Consider the following 26215-nt stretch of genomic DNA (forward strand, 5'->3'; position numbering starts at 1 on the left):
CATCCCATAGATTCCATCCTTAAATAAATGAAATCTTACAGTAAGTAAAAGCCAATGAAGAAGACATACTGGTGTAATTTAAAGCTCAAAGGTTTGTGTAAATTGGCGTAAGATCCAGTTGCTTAACTGGATTACAGTGTATGAAAGTGACTTGAAATGGTCAAGTATAAAGTACCATTTATACTTGAACACAGGAGGTATAATATAACCCTTTAGTGGGATGGGTGCTACAACTAAGGAAGAACAGTAGTTTCTTTTCTAAATGATCAAACATCTGTATGTGAATTTGTAATCTTGTTTTTGTTTTTTCTTTTTTTTTAAAGATTTTATTTATTTATTTATTCATAGACACAGAGAGAGAGGCAGAGACACAGACAGAGGGAGAAGCAGGCTCCACGCAGGGAGCCCAATGCGGGACTCGATCCCGGGTCTCCAGGATCACACCCCAACTCTAGGAAAAAAATGCACATAGAAAATACTCATTCTTTCTGTTCTGGAATTTTTTTGAGTTCCTGTTGAGGGGCGCCTGGGTGGCTCAGTGGTTGAGCATCCGCCTTTGGCTTGGGTCCTGATCCTGGGGTCCTGGGATTGAGTTCCACCTCGGGCTCCCCGCAGGGAAGCCTGCTTCTCCCTCTGATTGTGTCTCTGCCTCTGTCTCTGTGTGTCTCTTGTGAATAAATAAAATCTTAAAAGAGTCCTGTTGAAAGGAGCACTCACTAGCTGATACACTATCTTCCTATAGCATCAAAGAAAAATTAGCAAGGTGAGATTGAGTCCTGCCCTTTGGATCATCTGGGGAGGAGATAAGTAAGTGTTTAATGTTTCCAGTGGTGCCTTTCTTGACTCAGTAGACATTGGTAGAATAGTGAGACAGATGATAATTTTTAAAAATATTTTATTTACTTGTTCATGAGAGACAGAGAAAGGCAGAGACAAGAGAAGCACAGGCTCCCTATGCAGGGAGCCCAATATGGAACTCAATCCTGGGACCTTGAGCCGAAGGCAGACATACTCAACCACTGAGCCCCCCAGGTGTCCCCAAATGATAATCCTTTAGTTCAATTCCATAAATACTTAGTGGATACCAGTTTTATCTATAATGTGGTGAAAAACTAGATGTAGCGCAGTCCTTATGGTCTCTTTTAAGGGGAAAAAGAACAAAGGAATATTAAATAGGTAACTGTATGAAAAGAGAAGTAGCTGTTTACAAGACTGAGGCAGAAATGATCAAGATGAGCCCGAAATACCTTTTTATATGTTTAAGAAAAGAAATTATCAAAGACTACTGGGGCCTTTTTATTTTTTCTTCTTTTTTTTTAGATTTTTATTTATTCATGAAAGACACAGACACAGGCAGAGGAAGAAGCAGACTCTGCGGGGAGCCTGACGTGGGACTCGATCCCGGGTCTCCAGGATCAGGCCCTGGGCTGAAGGCGGCGCTAAACCACTGAGCCACCCTGGCTGCCCCCCTTTTTTTTTTCCTTCTATGTAAGTATTTGTAACATCTTAATAGACTTTGACATATAATTGACATAAAACATTGTATTATTTTAAGATGTACAATATAAAGATTGAATATATATATTGTGAAGATGATCACCATAGTAAGTCTAGTTAACATATATCACTGTACATTGTTTCCATTTTTTTTTCTTGTGGTGAGAACTTTAAGATTTACTCTCAGCAAGTTTATTTTTTATTTTCTAAAAGATTTTATTTATTTGACAGAGAGCATAAGCAGGGGGATGGCAGGCAGACAGAGGGAGAGGGAGAAGCAGGCTTCTTATGGAGTAGGGAGCCAGATGTGGAGCTCAATCCCAAGACCCTGGGATCATGAACTGAGCCAAAGGCAGACTCTGAGCCATCCAGGTGCCCCTCAGCAACTTGCAAACACGCAAAAATTATTTTAACTATAGTCACCATGCTTTTCATCCCTAATATGTAGTTATTTTATAATAGGAAGCTTGTAACCTTTTTCATCCACCCCCACCATGCCCCCCTTTTCCACCCCTGCCTCTGGCAACCAGCAATCTGTCCTCTGTATGTATGAGCTTGTGATTTTTTTTTTTTTTTAAAGATTCCACATGTAAGTGAGATCATATATTTGACTTTCTCTTATTTCATTTAGCCTAATGCCTTCAAGGTCTATCCTTATTATTACAAATGGGAAGATTTCATTCTTTTATGACCATAGAGTGTTTTATTATTTATATATATAGTATAGGTGTGTTCTTGCTCATGCATCACAGATCTTCTATATTCACCACCAGTGGATGCCTAGACTTTTTTTCATATTTTGGCTGTTGTCAGTAATGCTGCAGTGAACATGGGATGCACCCCCCCCCCACCGCCTTTTTTCAAGAGTGCACATGTGGCACATATGCCAGGCAGGGTGGAGAGGGGCAGAGGGCGAGAGAGAATCTTTTTTTTTTTTTTTTTAAGGTTTTATTTATTCATTCATGAGGGGCACAGAGAGAGACAGAGACACAGGCAGAGGGAGAAGCAGGCCCCATGCAGGGAGCCCGATGCTGGACTCGATCCTGGTTCTCCAGGATCACGCCCTGGGCCAAAGGCAGGTCCTAAACCGCTAAGCCACCCGGGCTGCCCGGCGAGAGAGAATCTTAAGCAGGTTCCGTGCCAGTGCAGAGCCTGACCCCAGTGCGGCGTTGACTCGGCTCCATCTCATGACCCTGCAATCATAATCTGAGCAAAATCAGAGTTGGACACTTAATTGAGCCACCCAGGTGCTCCTGCAAGTTTTTTGAATTAGTGTTTTCATTTTCTTTGGGTAAATAACCCAAAGTGGAATTCCATGGATTATATGGTATTTTTGTTTTTAACTTGTTGAGGAACCTCCACACTTTTCCATGGTGGCTGCACCAATTTACATTCCCATCAGCAGTGCACAATGTTCCCATTTCTCCATATCCTTGCCAACACTTGATATATCTTGTCCTTTTTTTTTTTTTTCCAAGAAGGGGAGAGAATCTTTTTTTTTTTTTTTTAAGATTTTATTATTCGGGACACCTGGGTGGCTCAGTGGTTGAGCATCTGCCTTCAGCTCAGGGCATGATCCCAGGGGTCCTGGGATCGAGTCCCACATCAGGCTTCCTGCATGGAATCTGCTTCTCCCTCTGCCTATGTCTCTGCCTCTCTTTCTCTGTGTCTCTCGTGAGTAAATATATAAAATCTTTTAAAAAAAGAAAAACCCTTTTCAGATATTTTACTTATTTTATATTCATTAGATTGCCTTTTTATTTTCTTTGCTGTGCATAAGCTTTTCAGTTTAATGTGGTCCCACTTTTTTCCTGTTGTATTTTTGTTGTTAAATCCAAAAATCACCAAGACAGATGTCAAGGAGCTTAAGGCCTTTATTTTCTTTTGGGAGTTTTATGGTTTCAGCTCTTAGAAGTTTTTAATCCGTTTTGTGTATGGTGTAAGATAGTGGTACAGTTTCATTTTTTTTTTCTTAAAGATTTTATTTACGTATTTATGAGAATACACAGAGAGGAGAGAGAGAGAGGCAGAGACACAGGCAGAGGGAGAAGCAGGCTCCATGCAGGGAGCCCAACCTGGGACTCAATCCTGGGACTCGATCCTGGGGCTCCAGGATCACCCCTGGGCTGAAGGCGGCGCTAAACTGCTGAGCCACCCAGGCTGCCCAGTTTCTTCATTCTTTTGCATGTGGCTATCCAATTTTCCCAACACCATGTTTTTTTTTTTTTTTTTTTTAAGATTTATTCAGAGAGAGAGAGAGAGAGAGGCAGAGACACAGGGAGAAGTAGGCTCCATGCAGGGAGCCTGACATGGGACTCGATTCTGGGACTCCAGGATCACACCCTGGGTTGCAGGCGGTGCTAAACAGCTGCGCCACCGGGGCTGCCCTCCCAACATCATTTATTGAAGAGACTTGTTCTTGACTACTGAGGTCCTATCAAAAGAACTTAAGAGTCAACATGAAGAGCTTCCACAGGCCAAAAATAGAACAATTTCAGCATCATTATGAACTACAGTGAATTGAAACACATAAAATCTGTGAGCTCACACTGACACCTAAGAAACCTCATTGGTCTCACCTTTGAATAATACAAAACCAACTCATTCTTAAAACCAATACATAAAGAATCCTGTATGAACTGTACCTCAGGGTAACTAAGTACTTCTTATGAGGGCAAGTTTCTCACTACAGACGTATCCCAACTAAAAAGTGAAGATAGGATAGTCCTACTTTTTAAGATTTTATTTAGAGAGCACGCCCACGAGAGCTGGGAGAGAGGGAAAGGGAGAGATCAAGATCATAACCTGAGGCAAAACGAAGAGTCAGACACTTAAACAACTGAGACACTCTTGTGCTCCAGGCTACATTACTTTTAATGAAATTAGAGATCTAGGTTAATAGTCATCAGTGGCTAACATCACGTAAGAACCAACCAGAATTATGTACCCTCTGATGGAAATATGCAGCACCTATTCTTGTCAGGAAGCTTGAATCAGTTCACAGTTGGGGATGGAAGAACATGTTAAATGTCATCACAGGGATGCAATCAGTAAAATGTACTATGTGGGATATTATAGGACAGGTGGGCCAGTTTCTTAACTAAATTGCGGGTCATGAGATTGAGCCCTGTGTCTGGCTCTTTGCTCAATGGGGAGGCTGTTTGAGATGCTCTCCGTCTCTAGAATATTATAGAGTAATCCCTCCCCCTTTAGAATATTATTTTAAAACAATAAATTTTTATAAATAAATAGCAAAGTTGCGGGGGGAAAGGAAGCAAGGAAACGTATAGTCTGAAAGTCTTCAGGAACCTATCAACCAATATAGGATGTAGCCTTTATTTGGTTTCTGGTTTAACATTTCAAAAAGCTGTGAACCAGGCGTCCAGCTGGTTTAGTAGGTACAGCATGTGAATCTTGATCTCAGGGTTTGAGCCCCACATTGGGTGTAGAAATTACTTAAAATAAGCTCTTAAAGTTGTGAAATGGGTAAATTTGGACATTTGGTTGCTATTAAAGAGTTGCTCACGTTTTTTTATGTGATCATGATTTTTTTTTATAATAATCCTTTTAGAAATATTAGAGTAAAATTATGAGTACACAGCCAGTGTGGTTAAGGCTTAATGAAGATGGATAAGGATGCTTAAGAAATACAAAAGCAAAATTGATGAACTGGCAAATGCAAGGGGGACATGGACCAGAGGAGTAGGTCTTGAATTTATTAAGCTAGACCAGTAAAGGTGGAATGAGTTCCCATCGAGGAAAGCAATGGTCTTAACCCATTTTGGTCAGGTTCCCAAGAAATCAGTAAAAGCAACAGACCATTTCTTCAGAAATATATTGAATTCTAGAATTAGTGTTTTATGGACTCCCAGAAGTCACTCATGTGGACTCCCTGTTTCCCTATTACTTCAAACCTCCACCTGTTGGGTCAGGAGTACAAGAACGAACCTGTTTAAGAACCTGTGATTTAAAAAAAAAAAAAAAGAACCTGTGATTTAGGTTGAACTTTTTCTCATTTTTAACTAGGCTCCACACCCAGTGTGGGGCTCAAACTCATGACCCCTAGATCATGGTTGTATGCTTTGCCACTGAGCCAGCCCATTTGTCCTAGGTAGCAATGTTCCTTTCCTGTTGCCTGATCTCAAACTTGAAGCTCATAATTATTAAAGGCTGATTCAGCTGCCAGTTCTCTTTAGAGTCAAAATTTCTGCTTCTTGGAGCACCTGGGTGGCCATCAGTCAAGCATCCAACTCTGATTTCAGCTAAGATCCCAGGGTCATGAGCTCAAGGCCAGCATTGGGTTCTGTGTTTGAGCCTGCTTAAGACTCTTCTCCACCCTTCCCCCCAAATTTCAGCTTCCTGACTGTGCTGCAGCAGAAATGGGTTTGAGGATGGTACATTGTATTAGGCTTAACCATATCAAATTGTTGATATTCAGTGTTTTTTAACCTATGGAAATGGCTGTTTCAGTGGTTCTGTAATTGCTAAATTACCTCCATGCTGTACAGATTAATGTAGGTCACCCTATAGTTCCTCTATCTAAAGCTTTCACCCGTTTCGTTGTTCTGATACTAGAGGAGACATAGCTCTTACAAAGCAGTCACGGTGGTATCTGAGTTTCCAAAATCTGGCTCGTCCCTTCATTCTATCTCATGTGCCATCTATAAGAATTCACTTTTATTCTTAAAGTTTCTTCTTGCTATGGAATCTCTAGTGTAAATGTTATACTGAAAATCAAGCCACCGTAAAAACTTATTAAAAGTAGTTTCATAACGAACAGGCGTGGAGCATAGCAGTTTATCCTCCCTGGTAATGAATATATCGATACACCTAACGCCTATGTGGTATTTCTACCAATACTACGTACAGGACTCCGAACTCAAGGAAATCATCAGGTGAATACAAAGGGCCATTCTATAAATGAAATGGCCTATACTCAAAAATCAGTGTCCTAAAAAAGTAAAGAAACTATTATTACCTAAAAGGACAGATGCCACATGGTTTTTAAAAGATTTGACAGGGGGCGGCCCCAGTGGCACAGCGGTTTAGCGCCGCCTGCAGCCCAGGGTGTGATCCTGGAGACCCTGAATCGAGTCCCACATCAGGCTCCTTGCATGGAGCCTGCTTCTCCATCTGCCTGTCTCTCTCTCTCTGTGTCTCTCATGGATAAATGAATAAAATTAAAAAAAAAAATAAAATATTTGACAGGGTGTGCATGTGTGTAAGGGGAGATGGTAGGCAGAGGTAGGGGATCTCATGCAGACTTCCCACTGAGCAGAGCCTACTGGGCTTAGGGTTTGATCCTACAACCCTGAAATCATGACCTGAGCCTTAAGTGACACTCAGGCACCTGGAAATGCCACGTATTACTTTTGATTTGAGGACTACAGTGGGAAATCACCAGTGGCAAGGGTGTGACTTTATTTTTTAAAAAGACTTTATTTATTCATGAGAGACAGAGAGGCAGAAGCAGGCTCCATGCAGGGAGCCTGACATGGGACCAGATCCCGGGTGTCCAGGATCATGCCATGGGCCAAAGGCGGTGCTAAACTGAGCCACCCAGGCTGCCCCAAGGGTATGATTTTAAATGGGGAAAACTACTAACCAGTAAATTACACTCAGTGGTAGGAGGATGGTTCTGGGTGTACTTGGGGCAATGACTAAGATTTGACGACTTTGTTTAGGCATCTATAAGCAGCTTATTTAACTGGGAAGACCTCTTAGCAAGGTAAAGAAGTCCTTTGGTGCCCAAGCAAGCAGTTGTCACTACAGAAGGGACAATGGATCTGAAAAATAAAAAAACTTTGTCTTTCAAGGTTGTCTGGACCACTATCATTTTTACTGGTAGGTAACTGAAATACTGTCCCATGTGTTCACTACACATGGGGTAGCTTGAGATGTTATTTGAGTACCTTTCCAAGCAGCAGTTTTACCTGATAGCAAGGATGAATCTGTAATAAAAAGGCACTGGTTTATAACTGGGGTGCTTTAGAAGTCCTTGGAGGCGGGGGTGCTTATTATCACAATGATTAGGATACTCTAGAGGCATTCAGTGGGGAAAGGCTGACAAAAGATGCTACAATATGTCAAAAAATAATCTTTTACAAAGAGTTACTGTGCATCCCACAAGGTTCCCAAGTATTCATGTAGCTGAAAATTTGAGCCTAGGATTTATTTTTCATAGGAATCTCCACAAGTGTTTACATGGGTGTTAAGGAACACTTAAAGTTTCCAGGAATGTAATTACTGTGTAAACAATCTCCTTCACATTAAAGCACTAACTATACTGACTTAATTGTACAGCAATTTCTAGATATCACAAAATAAAAGGAGGCATTACATCTAACAGGATCTAAGCCCATGTTCTTGAACAGTAGATTCCTTTGAGCACAGTATATGGCAGTAATCCATGAAAAGGGGGGGGGGGGATCTGCTGGAAAACTTTTGGAAAGAATTCTTCACATTTAAATAAATAGGAAAGATATTCACCCTTCTTCTGAAGGTGTCCGCATGTAATTCCAACTACATGACAGGATATGGGACAAGGCAACTCACTCAAGATTAAACAGGAGAAATGTTGGAAGCATCAGTTCCTGATGGACTTGTTCTTGGTAATTAATGCATATTATTTCATCAACCAGCCCTTCCAAATCCTGAATTTGTATTTTCAGCTGATGTTAGAAAATCCTGTATTCCACTCGAATGGCTTTAGGTCAGAGAACTTGGGGAAGTATTCATGTCCTATTCCTGAAGCTAAATCTCAGAGCCTCACTTCTCACAAACAAGAGATCAAGATACTTTTTCAGATTTATTAAAAAAAAAAAAAAAAAAAAAAAAACCAAAATGATCAAAAAAAGCCATCAACAAGGAAGCCAGACACAGGCCAGAAGGCAGCTAGAAAAATATGCCTTAGGAAAGTCAGGGAGCCCTATTACCTTTAAAAATACAAAGCTGTACGTAACAGCTATTTTTCTGTTGATCTAGCTACTCCTGCCCTACCCTCCAACATGGCACTGCTGGCTTGCCTTGTAAGGCCTCAGTTTCATGAAGAATCCCATGTACACATAGGCTGGTGTAGTAGTTCTTAATTCACTAGAAGATCTCATCCCCATATAGTCTCATTCCAGGTGTGTGGCCGACTACCTTCATCGTTCTCAGAAATGGTATGGTTTCACCTCTTGAAAATACAGCTACTAAAGCACAAAACATTGTTTTTATAATGATCAACAAATCTTCCCCTCCCTTTACATGCAGATGATAAATGACTACAGAGTACTCTGAATTTTGTACGGTTGAAATTCTCATTAAATGATCATTAGCTTATGGTCACTAAATTTACATATTAAGGAAATTATATATAGAATACTGCAAAAACACAGTAAAAGATTGAAGTTTGCCCATTTCTGCTCAGAAGTCCCTTCACTCCCAAGCATCATATTTCGACTCCAAAGTTTGGCATTACTGTTTTTCCTCCTTTTGATCTTCCTTTTGTTCCCCACTGCCAGAACTTCCAGAGCCTTCTCGCTCAGATGCCATCTGTTAAAATATTTGAGAGCAACTCATTTAATGTTAAGGCTGACAGTTTGCACTTTGATAAACTAAAAAATGGAGGCATATCCTGCCTCTTCCACTCCCTCCCCTCCTTGTACACACACTACTTTTGGCTTCTGTGTGTCCTTCCCTTTGGCTGCTATTACCCTCCCTTCCAAAGCAGAGTCAAGAAGGCAGGAAAAGTATTTCCAACTCCAATACTGTTTCATAAATGGCCATATACAGTGCCATCAATGATAATAATCAACAGCAGTTCTGTTGAAATCAAGTTAGGGGCAAATTCATTGCGCAAAATGCCCTTCAGCCCACATACCTTTTTGTATGCCATTTCAAAGAGCTTCAGTGATGCTTGCTGAAGGGAAGATGCTGCCTGCCTTATGTTTTCTCCTGTTTCACTGTCTTTTCGAGCCAAAAGTTCCCTCATTTTGGAAATCTCTTCTTTCAGCTTGTTGCACTTAAAAAAAAAAAATTTTTTTTTTTCCCTGGGTTTCTTATCCCATTTTATGTAGCAGTAATACTCAGAAACATTAAAAAACAAATTCCTAGGGCAGCCCAGGTGCCTCAGCGGTTTAGCGCCGCCTTCAGCCCAGGTTGTGATCCTGGAAACCCGGGATGGAGTCCCATGTCTGGCTCCCTGCATGGAGCTGCTTCTCCCTCTGCCTCTCTCTCTCATGCTCTGTGTCTTTCATGAATAAATAAAATCTAAAAAACAAAACAAAAAAAACCAAAAAAACCCCCAAATTCCTATCACTGACAGAACTTGTCCTTAGAATTCTATCTACATTTTCTTATTTTTAAAAAAAGATTTGGGAGTGAGAGCAGGCATGCACGTATGCGCCCACGTCCATGCATGAACAGGGGGGAGGAGCATAGGGAGAAGCAGACTCCCCGCTGAGCAGAGATCCTGATGTGGAGCTCAATCCCAGGACCCTGGGATCATGACCTGAGCTGAATACAGACACTTACCCAACTAAGCCACCCCAGCGCCCCTCCATTTATTTGTGAAATGGCCCCAAATGAATAAACATTCATGAAATGTGAAAATATGAAAAAGAAATATAAAGCCTCTCAGAAACAAAAACTACTGCCAAATGCCTATCAAGACCCACACAGAAAAACAAACTTCATTGACACTGGTGACACTACCTCTTAACTTCATTTACTATTTTAAAAGAAGACTCACTTCCTCAGCAGGCAATTGGTCCTTGAATTCTTCCATTTTTGTTTCTGTGTCATGAATGATTCCTTCAGCCATATTAACTGCTTCAACCCGTTCCTAAGAGAAATTAGAAATTTAGTATAAAGACTTCCCAAACAACCAGTTGGCTGAATGTCCCCATTGAGCAAGACCACATGCTAAATGATGCATACAGTTACAGAATAAAAACAAATTACTGTGGTCTGAAGTAGTCTAGGATGTCGATAAGGGATTTTAGCTGAGATAGTAGAACATAAGAATTCTGATACGGAAAGACTGAGAGAAGCATTCCACACAAAAGCTTCCAGCAAAGAGGGAAGGAGGATAGATTCCAAGAAAGATTACAAAGATGATCAAGGATACATCTCCAAACTCCCACTTTCACCTCCCAGCTGCAGAGGCAGAAAGTAGTTACCTTCTTTCGCCGGTCTTCCTCAGCATACTTTTCTGCATTTTTAACCATATTTTCAATATCATCTTTGCTTAACCCACCGGAAGACTGAATCACAACTACAGTGAGGGAAAAAAAAGGCATCCTGTTATTTTCCAAGTAAAATCTTCTGCTTCTTACTCTATCGTATTAAGAAAAATGAGTATTTCTGTTCAGAGTAGCCGATTTTGAGGTGTATTATAAAAGACAGGAAAACTTTGTACTCCTACAATAAAAAGAAAATGAAGGGTCTGAAATACACAGACCAAACTGACCTGCCTGCTTACCAAAACTTCAATAATCCAGAAGCCCAGTGTTTGCTTATCTGGGGTAATAAACATCACACTTGTTAATTTGAACCTGCCAATCCAAGAGAAAAGAGGCAAAAAGGACTGACTCCTCTCCCCTAAGGCTGGGGGTAAAGATATGTACAACCTATTAGGTGTAGTTCTCAACCAGAGGAACTCCAAGGTCCCTCGCCTCACTCTAACACTCTGATAAATAAGAGTACTTACTCTGCTGCTCGCGTCCTGTACCCTTATCTTTGGCTGAAACATGTACAATCCCATTGGCATCAATGTCAAATGTAACTTCAATCTGAGGGACTCCACGAGGGGCTGGGGGAATTCCAATCTAAAATAAATACACAGTATTAAGTTTCCCCCTAAGAGGTCCCGTGTTCTTTTCCATATCTGTACAGTTTTCTGGGTAAACAAGTAACTTGTTCCTGGGAGGAACAAACAACAGTTAAAATAAAATGTACAAAACCACAAGTTTCTAATAAGGGTAGAAGTTTCATTGCTACCTGAAATAAACAGGGCTCAGTAAAAGATTCACCACAGCAAGTAACCATAATGGCTTTATGTACCCAAGGACCTAGTGAATGAAAGGAAAAGTCTCCTAGACTTTTCATCTCCCAAGAACTAATAAACAATGCTGACAAAAGCCAATAGCATATATCTTAAATTAGCAATCAGGAATTTTTCCTGATTAATATTGTTTATGAATATTTTCCTGGCTCTTGTATTTATCATCTTCTTGATGAAGTTCCTAAGACACAGAGAACAAACAAGACTTTCAGGTAAAAATTGAAGCCATGGGTATCCAGCTGCAGAATTCATCTGTACATTGAACTAAGGTAACAGACTAGGTCCTTGTGTTTTAGTGTTTTGGTTATCATTAAGGGTTAAAATATAGTTTAATTGTATAGTAAAAGGAATGAGCAATATATTATCCATGATTCCTCATACCCACCAAAGTAAATTGTCCAAGAAGTTTGTTGTCTCCAGCCATCTCTCTTTCACCCTGACACACTTTAATCTCCACTTGAGTTTGACCATCAGCAGCTGTAGAAAACACCTAGGGAGAAAGAAATTCTCTGGATTGGCAGTCTGATCAGGCTAATTCCCTTATATGAAGTGCAAGCCAAAGAAAGAAATTCACATCTCAACACTTTAGAGTCCAAGGCGCAGGATGTTCCGAACAAAGGCTTATTAAATCTTTGCAGGGAACAGGAGTAGGATTAATTAGCATAGTCAAAGGGTATACAATAGCTACTGTTTCAACTAAGTAAATGCACTATACAAAGCAGGAGCATTCACAAAAAAGGCTTCAAGAGGAGGAGCTAAAAAGATGAAATGTTGAAACATGCTCATCTGAAGAGATAGATCAGAGACCATGTCATTTATTTTATACTCAGTCACAGAAGTCACCACAGTTTTCTTCAGAATGATGTGTTGGCAATATATCACTGAACAAATAGCAATATCCGTTAGATATTAACAGCTTTTCAGAAAAACTTCAAAATTGGGAAAGGCAAGAAATAGTTCTTAATCTAAGACAGAAAAAAAAAAAAGTGAGCCACTGTCCAACTAGCCCTGCTTGGTATCTAAGGAACCCCCGCCATCACTCACCCATAAAACAAGTACACTCCCCTAATCTTGGCCAGTTCCTTCTCTTTACTGCCTTTCAGAACAGTACAGAAGAACACAGGGAATTTAGTCCCAAATGATGAAGTTCCTTCTGTAAAGTTATTTTAATCTGGTGAAGGAGACTACTGATACCCTCCCTACAATCATCACTATTGACAGGTAATAACTTTTTCAGGAACAAAAAAAAAAACCTCCCAAAAAACAAGATTCTTAGCACCCACTCAACTATTATGGGCTCTCAATACAGAAAGCAAAGTATTCTAGGAAAAGCTCCACAAGAGGGGGTGCAATCACATCTATCAGAGACCCTAGTATCTCCATGACAATGTAGGAGTAGGTGACTCTTACCTGGCTTTTCTTGGTTGGAATAGTGGTGTTTCTGTTGATAAGTTTGGTAAAAACACCTCCCAGAGTCTCAATACCCAGAGACAGAGGAGTGACATCCAGGAGCAGCACATCTGTGACATCACCAGCTAACACACCTCCCTGAATGGCAGCTCCGATGGCCACAGCCTCATCAGGATTGACAGCTTTGCTTGGGGCTCGGCCAAAGAGATCCTGTACAGTCTGCTGAACCTGAGCCATCAAGAAAAAAGAACCTGTCATTCATTACTAAGTGGCAACTACTCAAGAAAGGAAGAGTACACGTGTCCCAAAAATCACAGCAAAATCTCAGGACAAGCTGCTACAGATCCAAGAATATTCACTCAAGTTACTATTTCATATTTTAGTTTTTCTTAAATGACCTAAATGTGCCAAGTGGGTAACACTCAAATATTTGACTATCATTCATAGCCCTTTTAAGATTTGAAAAGAATTTTTGTTACTAGGTTTCCCACAGAACACATTAAATTAGAAACAGAGGTGAAGGGATGCCTCGGTGGCATAGTACACCAAATGCTGGACTGTTGATTTCAGGTCAGGTCATGACCTCAGGGTCCTGGGATAGGCCATGGAGTCTGACTGTCCCTCTCCCTTCGCTCTTCCCCCAGCTCATGTGCTCACTCTCTCAAATAAAATCTTAAAACCAACTCCTGATCTCAGCTCACTCAGGTCTTGAGCTTCACTCTGGACAGGGAGTCTACTTAACAAACACCAAGAAAAAAGAAACAGGATACAAGACACTAGAATTCAGATATACTCCAACTCCTCTTTGTACAGTTCAACTAAAAACTAACTTAGGGATCCCTGGGTGGCGCAGTGGTTTGGCGCCTGCCTTTGGCCCAGGGCGCGATCCTGGAGATCCGGGATCGAATCCCACGTCGGGCTCCCTGCATGGAGCCTGCTTCTCCCTCTGCCTATGTCTCTGCCTCTCTCTCTCTCACTGTGTGCCTATCATAAATGAATAAAAATTAAAAAAAAAAAAAAAAAAAAAAACTAACTTAAAAGCACCAGCGGGGATCCCTGGGTGGCGCAGCGGTTTGGCGCCTGCCTTTGGCCCAGGGCGCGATCCTGGAGACCCGGGATCGAATCCCACATCGGGCTCCCGGTGCATGGAGCCTGCTTCTCCCTCTGCCTGTGTCTCTGCCTCTCTCTCTCTCACTGTGTGCCTATCATAAATAAAAAACAAAAAACAAAATACAAAAAACAAAAAACACCAGTGGTTGGGGCAGCCCGGGTGGCTCAGTGGTTTAGTGCCACCTTCGGCTTGGGGTGGGATCCTGGAGTCCTAGGATGGAGTCCTGCCTCAGGCTCCCTGCGTGGAGCCTGCTTCTCCCTCTGCCTGTGTGTCTCTGCCTCTCTCTGTCTCACATGAATAAATAAAATAATTTTTTAAATTTATTTATTTATTTATTTGAGAGAGACAGACAGACACACGCGCACAGAGACAGGCAGAGGGAGAAGTAGGCTCCATGCAGGGAGCCCATCGGGAGACTCAATCCCGGGACTCCAGGATCACGCCCTGGGCCGAAGGCAGGCGCTTAAACCGCTGAGCCATCCAGGCTGCCCTAAATAAATAAAATTAAAAAAAAAAAAAAAAAAAAAAAAAAAAAAAAAAAAGCACCAGTGATTAATTTAATAATTCAACACTGGTGCTAATGTGAGGTTTGTTCTTCCCTCCTGCTTATTTTACTAATGCTAGAAAAAAGTGCTATTTAAATAGCTTCTGGGATAATTTGTTAACCCAAAGATATCTTACTGGTCCAAAGCCTCTTATTCTTAGTGTTTATTCTTTGCATATTTTCCTAAGCCCAGAAACCCCAAGAGAAAAACTACTACCAAGGCCCAAGATAATTCTATTCAAGCTATACAAGAATTACATCTTCAACAGGTTCTGTGCTCAGTCATTAGTTTTCCACACACCTATCTTATCAGAATGATGTGTTGATAAATAAAATCCATCATTGCACAAGTTTCTGTTGAAGAGATAGTTAGAAACCCCAAACACCATAGTGCAAAGACACTCATGCCCATAATCGCCTCTACAGGCTAGATAACTACCAGTTTTAAGCTATGTCTGATCTCAAACTTTGTTTCATTCCTAAAAATACTCCAAGAATGAAGGCCAGGATCCTCCATGCTACCACCTCAAAGACATCCTTGCCCTTCCCAATCCTTTTTCTGACACCTTTTAATTAAAGAGAAAAAGAAAAAAAGGCTAAAAAAGAACTGTAGTGAGGGCACAAATTCATCCTTTCAGCTCACTGTGGCAGGAACACCACATACTCATGTCCCTACACAAACCATTTGTCTAGAAAAAACATGTGCTTGCCCTCTCTGCTTTTCCATGCCAAGGATTTTATGGGTCCATACCTTGGGCATCCTAGTCATGCCACCAACAAGAATCACTTCTCCAATGTCACTCTTGCTGACTTCTGCATCTTGCATGGCTTTTTGGCATGGAGCAATGGTTCTCCTGATTAGATCAGTGACAATGCCTTCAAACTGAGCCCGTGTCAGCTTCATATTCAAATGCTTGGGTCCAGAAGCATCCATAGTTAGATATGGCAAATTAATGTCAGTCTGCAAAGGAAGCAGAGAGAGCATGCGTAGTGGTGACGTTTCTATATTACTTCAAATAAAGCAAGACCACAGTCCCACATTAGGAAGACTTTCAAAGTTACTGGGAGAGTGATACCCATTTTGCATGAATGGCCACCAAAGACAATGACTCTTTAAGAGTCATTAAGATTCGAGGTCTTCTATTCCCAAAGGCAAAAATTCTAGAATCTGTTACCAACAATGAAGATTTTGATAGCAAGGAAAATCCCCCTTCAGGACACAAAGAACAGTTCCACTAAACATACTTTAAGAGTCATACCACTGTTTTCTGTAACCATGTTTTCAAAAACTCTGTACACGCACACAATAAAGTCAAAGGCATACTTTGAACCAAATATTCTCCCCACGCCAAGGCTTTTTAGTTTCAAGAATATGGGAAGAAAGCTGTAACTGAAATGCTAAAGGTAACTCCAAGGACTGACTTTACCACCATCGCATTCATGGTAAGCAGTATACCTTGCTACAACCATACCAGGTAACAGCCATTATTTAATAAAACCCAAATCCTAAAAAGGCCTGGATTCAGAATATTTAGACTAAATAAAACTCATCACTAAACATGCCAAAACCTGTCTCAAGGTAGACCCTCAAACAAAATTACTTTCTACCTCCCCTCCAATTTCACATCAAAGCATGGCCAGGGAGAAAGAGAGAGGAACAAATCCTTAACCATCTCTCATCAGGTGAACTACCCTAGCTATTTAAATGCTTAATAAATAGCAAGACTTAAAACACAACCTTCTGTAGAACACTGGTACTGAGTACTGCTTTAAAGAACACCACGGACAATTTCCTTCTTTCTCTTGCAAAATGTTAATAAACCAAATAAACAATTTAATGATCTAAACCAATGCAATCTGGGACTCCTGGGTGGCTCAGTGGTTGAGCGTATGCCTTTTGGCTCAGGGCTTGCCCCAGAGTCCCGGGATCAAGTCCGACATCCCTGAATGGAGCCTACTTTTCCCTCTGCCTGTGTCTCTTATGAATAAATAAAATCTTAAAAAATCAAAAAACCCCACAATGCAACCTAATACAACTTTCTACAATGGTAATTTGTGCTGTTCAATTCAGCAACCACTAGCCACATATAGCTCAGCACTTAAAATATAGGCTGTACAAATGACAAACAGCATTCTAAAACTTAATTTTAAAACCCTCACATGGACACTATTAATGACAGTTCAAACGCTGTACATTAATGACAACCTGAACTCCAGGACTTTCACCTCTTTAAAACCAGTTTGTCACGAACTTTTGTCCCCCCCTCTCAAATTCAACACATTCTATCACACTCTAGTCCCAGTCCTTCCTCTCACCACCAGCTGATCGTGTACCACAACAGCGTCTCAACCTTGTACCACCTCCACCAAGGCTGCCTGTGCCACAGGACCCCTCCCAGAACAAACCTCTATTCCACTTCTAACAGAGCACTGCTCATAATCTCTTATCTGACCATATTACTGCCCCTAAATTAAGTTTTCACCAGGGTGCCTGGCTGGCTAGGTGGCTATGAGTCTTGAACTTGGGGTCAGGAGTTTGAGCCCCATGTGGGGTGTAGGGATTACTAAAAAAAATTTTTCCCCGCTGGTTTATACTCATTCTTCTCAGGATAGACCTAAATCCCATCTATAAAGCATCTAGTCTCATGATGTTCCATTTTCCCTGCCCTTCTGCTCTTCACACACTAGCCCTTTCTCAGGTCACTGCAGGGCCTCATACTTCCTTGACCCTTTTTTTATCTTTTTCTGATCAACTCATCTCTCAGCATCTGTCAATTACAAATCTAACTTTGCTCTTTTACCATATTAATGACACTTTACAGTACTAGTTAAGATACGTCTTAACCACATATCAATTCAGGAATCCTTACAACTCTAAGAGAGAAAGCAGCACCATTATCCTCATTTTAAAAATAAGAAAAAACAAATGCTAAATAATTTATCACAGGCCACACAGCTATTAAGTGATAAAATATGACTTTAATCCCAGCACTCTGTCTACAGGGCCACTCTTTTTTTTTTTTTAATTTTTTATTTATTTATGATAGAGAGAGAGAGAGAGAGAGAGGCAGAGACACAGGCAGAGGGAGAAGCAGGCTCCATGCACCGGGAGCCCGACGTGGGACTCGATCCCGGGTCTCCAGGATCGCGCCCCAGGCCAAAGGCAGGCGCCAAACCGCTGCGCCACCCAGGGATCCCTACAGGGGATCTTAACTTACTGCCATTACCTTTGGCTTGACAGTTATTAATATAATGTCCTAATTAGTATCTACCTCTTTGGGGTGCCTGAGTGGCTCAGTTGATTGAACATTCAACTCTTGATTTCAGCTCACAATCTCACAATTGTGGTGGACTTCCACATTGGGCTCTGCACTCAGCAGGGAGTCTGTTTGAGATTCTCTCTTCCCCTCTCTCCTCCCCCACATCCTCTCTAAAGTAAATAAATCTTAAAAAAAAAAAAAAAAAATCTATCTTTCCAAACCACTCTGTAAACCCCACGAAGGTGAACACTTCTAGGAATTTATTCTATAGATTTATAATCACACATGCACAAACATTAATATTCAAGAATGCTCAACATATTTTGCTTCAACAGCAAAATGGCAGGAAACAATTCAAATGCCCATTAATAAGAATCACGCTAAAAACCACCAACCTCTCCCTTCCAAAGTGTCAAACTCGTGGGAAGAATTTTAAGCGCTCTTGCAGCACTATGAACTATGAACTACGTCACATAGTTCACCTCTAACCCTAACCATCACATGTTGCAGTTCTGCCACTCTGTGTGACAGCAGGGATAAAGTAACACCATCATCCTGGAGGACTATATGACTTTGTTACTCCTCACAGCTACTTTAAAAAACTTTTTTAAATCCAAGTCTCCCCACACTGGATAATCCATGGTCAAAGTAAGAACTAAAGAAGTCACAGGTTCTGCTTTCCTGCTGCTGTGGCCTAAGAACCAAGAAACAAATCTACCTTCCATCTTGTTGCATCTCTGACCCAGACCCAGCAAGCTTTATACAGTTCTATTCCTAGTGGTTAAGGCAAAGTGAAGCTTCACCTCTCAGACTGGAACAACACAGGCTGATACCTTCAACAGATGCCAACAGAGAGAAATGTATGTAAGTGTATACACCCCAGCCTTCAGCCAGGTTTCATAGCCCACTTTCTGGATTGGTGATCCAAATAATCATGAGACAATTAGAGACTCCCACAAAGAGGGATCTTAAGACAGTAGCAGTTCCTAGAAGCTCCTATTATTTCTAGGCTAATGATTCTAATTTTGCACAACACCAGTATAGATCTTAAAAATCAGTATGTTAATTTAAGGCAAATAAAACATATTCAGTGTCATTCAAATCCTAATTATTTTTTGGCTCTGGTATATAGAATCTTACTTGGGTGGTTAACAAATTCTAGCTCATCCTTAAAGAAATACTACTTTGTTTCTGGAAAGCCTTTTACTACTTTATGAAGGTTTTTATACTTTTACCAGAAAAGTCTAAAAAGATTAGATGGACATTACACTAATCAGAACATGCTTTTCAAATAAACTAAGGCTAAAAACATCAAGACTATTAGGATTTGTCCACATCCCACCTGCACAGATGAGGAGAGTTCACACTTAGCCTTCTCAGCAGCTTCTCGAACCCTCTGAAGTGCCATGTTGTCTTTGGTTAAATCAACCCCTGTCTACAAAATAAAAACACACAATACTAATATTAGCAAGGTGATAAATACTATTTCAAGTATAGTGATAACATATAACAACATAAAACAGAACTGTACCTTTATAAACAAGCATGAATCATTTACTACCCTTAAAAATCAGTAAGGAAAAGAAATCTTATTTTGCAAAGCCTATCTGTGCCTGGAGTCAGAAGGCTGAACTAATCATATTTCTTCCCAACCACCGGGTTCTGGCTCAAAAGAGGAGTTCCCAGAATTCCTTTGCGAACATTATACAGAGTACCATATCCTTTTTAATTTGTTTATTCCCAAACTGAAACTACAACAACCACATGTTTCAGTACACCCATGAAAGTGAAAAGCAATTATTTCAGCATTCTAGTCAATGTTCTATTAAGAGCAAAACATAAAGCAAAGATCCATCTGAATAAAGAAATTCTCAACATCCCAATGTCTACATATTAACTATACTGGTAACTAACCTCTCTTTTGAACTCCTTCACAATGTGTCGTAGCAAGGCCTGGTCAAAGTCCTCACCACCTAAGAATGTATCTCCATTGGTGGACTTCACCTCAAACACTCCTTTCTGAATCTCCAGAATAGAAATATCAAAAGTCCCACCACCTAAATCATATACAGCAATGCTAGAAAGAAAAAAGACCGAAAGGAATTAACACCTGCTGCAAGGGTATAAATTTTAATAACCAAATGAACATAAACTTGATGGTTTCCCTGAAGTATAATAATGAAATCCAAGTTTTCTTAGGCAGTAACAAGTATGTTAAAATGTGGGCCTAAGAGCTATTGGTAAATACACAGTTAAAATACATTTTTAAGGGAATCCCTGGGTGGCTCAGCGGTTTAGCGCCTGCCTTTGGCCCAGGGCGTGGTCCAGGAGTCCTGGGATCGAGTCCCGCATCAGGCTCCCTGCATGGAGCCTGCTTCTCCCTCTGCCTGTGTCTCTGCCCCGCCCCCATGAATAAATAAAATTAAAAAAAAAAAAAAAAAAAAAAAAGCTTTTAAAATATTTTTTTAAAAGCAAAATTGACAGTACTTTTTTTTTTTTTTTTAAAGCAGTCTCCACGCCCAACTTAGGTTTGATCTCACCATCCTGAATTAAGAGTCACATACTCAGGGCAGCCCTGGTGGCTTGGCGGTTTAGCGCTGCCTTCCGCCCAGGGCGTGATCCTGGAGACCTGGAATCGAGACCTAAATCAGGCTCCCTACATGGAGCCTGCTTCTCCCTCTGCCTAATAAATAAACTAAAAAAAAAAAAAAAAAAAAAGTCACATACTGTACCGAATGGGCCAGACAAGTTCCATTGACGGAGTCTCACAAACCTAGGTGGAGTTTACTACACAAACTTACATCTTGTCTTCTGATTTATCTAGACCATAGGCCAGCGCAGCAGCTGTGGGTTCATTAATTACTCGAAGCACATTTAGTCCAGATATCTGGCCAGCATCCTTAGTGGCCTAAAGGAAAAGAAAAAAGCATTTTCCACCCTGTGTCCTAAGTACCATTACCTTCCTGAATAAGAACACCAACTGAACTCACCTGTCTCTGAGAGTCATTGAAATAAGCTGGAACAGTGATCACAGCATTTTTTGCTGTATGCCCAAGGTAATTTTCTGGAAAAGAATTAAAAAATGAAATACAATCATGAGACTCTGTCAGATGAAACAGCTAATACAATTACTAATGCAAGCTAACAATCTGTCATCCTCTTGGAGCCACAGACAATACTCATGAGTTTCTTTGTATGTGACCTAATACAGAGAGACCTTTTAGGAAAACACTCAAATTAGATAGTAGTTGAAGACCCAAGATCTCACCTTTAACATTAAGTGAAGGTTCACCAGCTACAATGACCTACTCTTAAGACTTAAAACAGCCACTGGTTTCTCCAAATGAGAAGTTTTATCTAACAGAGCCCAAAGACTATTATGTAGTCTTTCAGCCTTCAATACAGAATACCACCCCTCTATAGTGGAAAAGATAGACAAATCACCATCAGGAAACTCTGAAGATAAACTCAATATGTACGGTAATGTGTAAGCAATAATAGTTTCCCCATTTCTAGGTTTTCTGTACAACACCCACCATAGTCATCAAAGGGACATAGGGTATTTGAGGAACCATCCAGTTCTTTAAACTTTCCCAGATGGGATCTAAACCTTCTCACCTGCAGTCTCTTTCATCTTCATCAACACAAATGCTCCAATCTGACTTGGAGAATAGAGTTTTCCATGAGCTTCAACCCAGGCATCTCCATTGGAGGCACGGACAATTTTAAAGGGCACATTTTTACTGAAAGATATAAAAATTGTATTTGAAAAAATGTGCCCGCACAACCTACCATGACAAGGTGACCATACACCATGAACGTCCATCCTCTATCCCAAGAGATTCATGGCCAACAAATGAAAATTTCAAGAATCCATTTAATGAAAACCTTTAGAAAGCAGTCATTAACACGTAGAAACACCCTGATGAAACCTGAACATTCTTTACTTCCTGCCAAACACAAGATTTGTGCCCCTGCTCTGGAAGTGATTAGAGAATTACCAATGGACCCAGCAAGTCCATTACTAGATATCTAGCAGAGAGAAACAGAGATCCTTACAAAAACTACATAAATGTTTATGCAGTATGCTTTCGAATTTATTTAAGATTTTACTTATTCATGGGGGGGGGGGGGGGCAGAGACACAGAGAAACAGGCTCCATGTGAGGAGCCTGATGCGGGAATCGATCCTGGGACTCCAGGATCACACCCCAGCCATGAAGGCAGGTGCTCAACTGCTGAGCCACCCAGGCGTCCCTCGAGTTTATTTTTAGTAATCTTTACACCCAAAATGGAGTTTGAACACCCACAACCCTGAGAGATCAAGAGTCACAAGTTCTTTTGACTGAGACTGCCAGGCACCTCTGTAGCAGTATTCTTAATAGCTCCCAGATGCCCATTAACTTACAAACCAATAAATAAAATGTAGTATACAGCTAACCCTTACACCATGGGTTCTAAATGCACTGGTCCACTTATATGTGAATATTTTTGGGTAAATACAATACTGTAAAAAGATTTCCTCCTCCTCATGGCTTAACATTTTTTTTTAAATCCTAAGGTAGTTTACTAAAACATGATAAACAATACACAATAAACATTCGAAATGTGGTATCAACTGCCTATGTTATCAGCAAGGTTTCTGTTCAACAGTAGGCTATCAGTACTTTTTGGGTAGTCAAAAAATTATACACAGGTGTTCAAATGCATGAATGGTCAGCCCCACAATGCCCTGTGTGTTTAAGGGTCAAATGTATATGCATACGATGTAAATGTAATCTGGCCATAAAAAAGATACGAAGTACTGATACATATTACAGCACAGACAAATGCTGAAAACATCGCTGAACAGCACATGATGGGGCCTAGGCCTTATATGCCATCAATTTATGTGGTCCCTAAATGACTAGCCAAATCTTCACGTCATGCCAATACATAGTGAAGACCTATTATCTGAAGGCAGGAAAAACGTTTTTGAAGGAGACACCCTTTTGGTAGGGGCAGGACATGCCCGCATGGACAGTATGTAAAACTCCAAAATTCTTAGATGCTCCAAGAATCTTGGTGAAAAGATTCTCCTCATAGCCTCTAGAAGTAACTATGCTTTTCCTATTACTCACATGTCTTTCTGTACTTCAGGGTCATCATATCGCCGGCCAATGAGACGCTTGGTGGCATAGAATGTGTTGTTTGGGTTGGTGACAGCCTGTCTCTTGGCTGGCATGCCAACAAGTCGCTCACCATCTGATGTAAAGGCCACAACTGAAGGGGTGGTTCTTGCACCTTCAGCATTCTCTAGCACCTAAAACTCCCAGAGACAGACAGAAAATGAGGTTCCAGTCACCACTAGTCTTGCTATTGTTTTAAGACACAAAACATCTGTCAAATCACAAAACAAATGTTCAACAATAGTACTAATGGGCATGCTTTTATGCTGTGAAAGCTCCTAAATACCTCCTCTTTGAGGTACATGTTTTAAGTACTTTTCTTTACTTTTTAAAAACAGACTTTATTCATTTAATGTATTTAAGAGAGAGACATACACATGCACACACAGCTGAGTACAGAGCCTGATGGGCTCCATTTCACATCCCTGACACCATGACCTGAGCTGAAATCAATATTTGGGACACCTAACCAACAGAGTTACCCAGGTGCCCCTAAAAGTATTTTTAATTCTTTACTTTTTATAACTAAAAACAAAAACACGAATAAATATCAAATCTTTCACACTAAGATAATGGAACAAGGTACTCTTTCCTTTTGTAGGGAAAATTAAATCTACTTCAATTTTTTTTCATGCTGCTACAAGTTTCAGGCATTTAAAAAAGAAATTGCCAAATAACAATTCAGGAATACCAGGTGCTCTGCATCTTATAAAGAAACCAGTGGGAATAAAGGTTTTATGAACAAACCAAGGAGGTCCTTCAGGAGGAACAGCCTCTATCACAGTAAAAGCTCCTAAGATGCAGCCTACATGTTATGTGGAGATTCACTTGCTTCTAGACTCTTCTTGCACCTTCAGCCATGGTTCATCTGACTTATAAAATGCATGATTCTGATGATAGAAATAATCCACAGAGCAAGTCATCCCAATTGGTCCTAAATGGGAACAGTCCTATCTCTATGCTAGGACACCCTTAAATCCTGGTGTCAAATCCATGCACTTTACAGCATCTTGCAATTAAGTACATAGGTTAGCCTCAAAAGAAACTTAGGAACTTAGAATCAGCTTTTAGAATGTCCCTTATCTAAGCCAAAAGGCACAGAATCCCAGATTGGATACTAACTCCTATTTGAGATCCAGAGCTTCCAAACATGCTCACCTTTGCTTGTTTACCTTCCATAACTGCCACACAGGAGTTGGTAGTACCCAAATCAATACCGACAACTGCTCCCTTGATTGCTTCTGATCTGTAAGACATTTAAAAAAATACTATGGTTATTGTTATCTTAAGTGGTCTCCAGAATGGTTGCAAGAATACACACACACAAAAAAAAGACTACTTGATACCATGGAAATAGTTGTGCCTTAAATAATGTACAAATTAAAACCAATATGTCACTTTTTCCTTGGTGGAAGAGTTAATCACAAGTTTAGAGACCACTACTCTAGAGTTTAGTATTTTATTATTTCTCAAAGAAAGTAAGTTACACTTACGCATAGTCCCGCCTTGAAACAATTCTAAAAGCCTCATGACTAAGGCCATTCCATCCATCCTAAAAAACATCAACAAAGACATGAAAATTTGAGCTGCTTCTCATTATTTTCCTGAAGAACAAAAAAGTGTTAACTTTCATTCTGGTAACCACATATTGAAAAGAAAATCTTATATGAGTTATTGTGGAGACAAACTTATTTGAATAGAATTCCCCAAATAATGAGGGATAAAAATATAAAATTGTGTCGAATGACATTATTACAGAGCTTCTCAACCTTAGCACTACAGATTTTTTTAACCAAATCTTCGTTGTGGGGGGCTGCTCTGTGCATTGTAGGATGTTTAACAGCATCCCCAGCCTCTACTGCTAGAAGCCAGTAGGCCCCCCAAGTTTTTACAAGTTATCTCCAGATATCCCCTTGGAAGGCAGAGCTGTTCTCCCTCGAAAATCACTGCTTACAAAATACTATTCAGATACTTCTCAATTTCATAATCAGCAGCAGGGTACAGTTATCTAAACCCGACTAGGTGTGTTCCAGCTGCAGATCTCAATCATCCAAATGTATTTCCCGATCTAGTCAAGCTAACACCGCAAGGGAACTAGGATCGGCAACAGAGGGGAGTCACTTTATAAAAACACTTTATGAATGGCTTCAAAGCAGGATCAAACCTAATTTCAGAAAACTTTCAAGCCTTCTTTTTTTTTTTAATATCTTATTTATTCACGAGAGAGAGAGAGAGAGAGAGAAGCAGGCTCCATGCAGGGAGCCCGATGCGGGACTCGATCCCGGGTCTCCAGGATCACGCCCTGGGTCGAAGGCAGGCGCTAAACCGCTGAGCCACCCAAAGATCCCTTCTTTTTTTAACCCCACGTTGAGTGCGAAGAGACAGTTCCCGTTCTCCAAAGATATGTTCGGTCTTACACGATAATGACGAAAACTACTACTTGGCCATTTCCCGATCTTATTTTTTCTTTAAAAAAAAAAAAAATCTTACACCAAAGATTCTTTTAGAACTACAGGCAAATGTTCCTAAGTAAGAAAATCTGTGCTTGACTTTCACTTTACTAAGATGCTTTTCTTCTTTCTTTCCACAATAACGGGATCTTTGCACAGTATTTTAGAGAAAAGTAGCAGTCACCCTTCGTCTTGTAGACGTAAACGAAACCTACAATATCGGTTCCCTCCCAACTAAAATCGCGTCCCTCGCCCGCACGGCCCAAACCGTACAATCAGCCGCTGAACGTCCGCTATCCGCTACTCCCCAAAGTAAAACTACATGCTCGTAAGGGGTGTGACTCAGCAGAGCCCGAGACACGGAAGCCGAACCCTGAGGTAGGCCCTGCAACGGTAGCACTAGTTACTGGAGGCTGCGTATCTCCTTCCACATCCCACCACTGCCGGCTAATTCTGTCTCTGAAGGGCGAGACCTGCCGCGGGAGGTCAAGGCCGGGAGCTCCTCGGAGAAGGCCCGACAGTTCCTTACCTTGTGGCGGGCGGCTGTGGGGCCCCGGGAGGCTGCCGCGCCGACAAGACGAGCTGCCGCGGCTCGGCTGGCACTTATCATGGCGGCTGGACGGTGGAAGTATCGAGGGCAACACGCGACCGGACGGACAGGAGCTGCGCAGCGAGACGGCGGTAGCGCTTCTGGAAACCTCCAACCACGTGGGGTGGGGGGCGGGGGC

At 40.9% G+C, this 26215-nt stretch overlaps 1 protein-coding gene and 2 non-coding genes across 4 annotated transcripts; all 3 read right to left on the reverse strand.

Annotated features, from left to right (window-relative positions):
* Nucleotides 1-4353: 4353 nt before the first annotated feature.
* HSPA9 (heat shock protein family A (Hsp70) member 9) lies at nt 4354-26215 on the reverse strand. 2 transcript variants are annotated; one of them, XR_012037918.1, is made up of 18 exons: nt 26017-26215; nt 24531-24589; nt 24196-24283; nt 22990-23171; nt 21489-21613; nt 20861-20934; nt 20672-20778; nt 19785-19947; nt 19213-19305; nt 15362-15571; nt 12956-13183; nt 11931-12035; nt 11192-11309; nt 10662-10756; nt 10232-10324; nt 9362-9502; nt 6999-9033; nt 4354-6618 (listed from the first exon to the last, which is right to left on the reverse strand). XR_012037918.1 is itself a non-coding variant. In XM_072841215.1 (17 exons), the coding sequence occupies exons 1-17, from the start codon at nt 26095-26097 to the stop codon at nt 8956-8958; spliced, it is 2040 nt and encodes a 679-aa protein (XP_072697316.1). In that variant the 5' UTR covers nt 26098-26215; the 3' UTR covers nt 4354-8955. The 2 variants fall into 2 exon arrangements, 1 of the variants encoding a protein (XP_072697316.1); XM_072841215.1 differs by having other exon boundaries at nt 4354-9033.
* LOC140642049 (small nucleolar RNA SNORD63) lies at nt 12367-12432 on the reverse strand. The gene has a single exon (XR_012038629.1). It is a non-coding gene; the product is annotated as a small nucleolar RNA SNORD63 (small nucleolar RNA).
* LOC140642048 (small nucleolar RNA SNORD63) lies at nt 14884-14958 on the reverse strand. The gene has a single exon (XR_012038628.1). It is a non-coding gene; the product is annotated as a small nucleolar RNA SNORD63 (small nucleolar RNA).

This window comes from Canis lupus, chromosome 10 (assembly GCF_048164855.1).
Source record: "Canis lupus baileyi chromosome 10, mCanLup2.hap1, whole genome shotgun sequence".
NCBI classification, from domain to species: domain Eukaryota; kingdom Metazoa; phylum Chordata; class Mammalia; order Carnivora; family Canidae; genus Canis; species Canis lupus.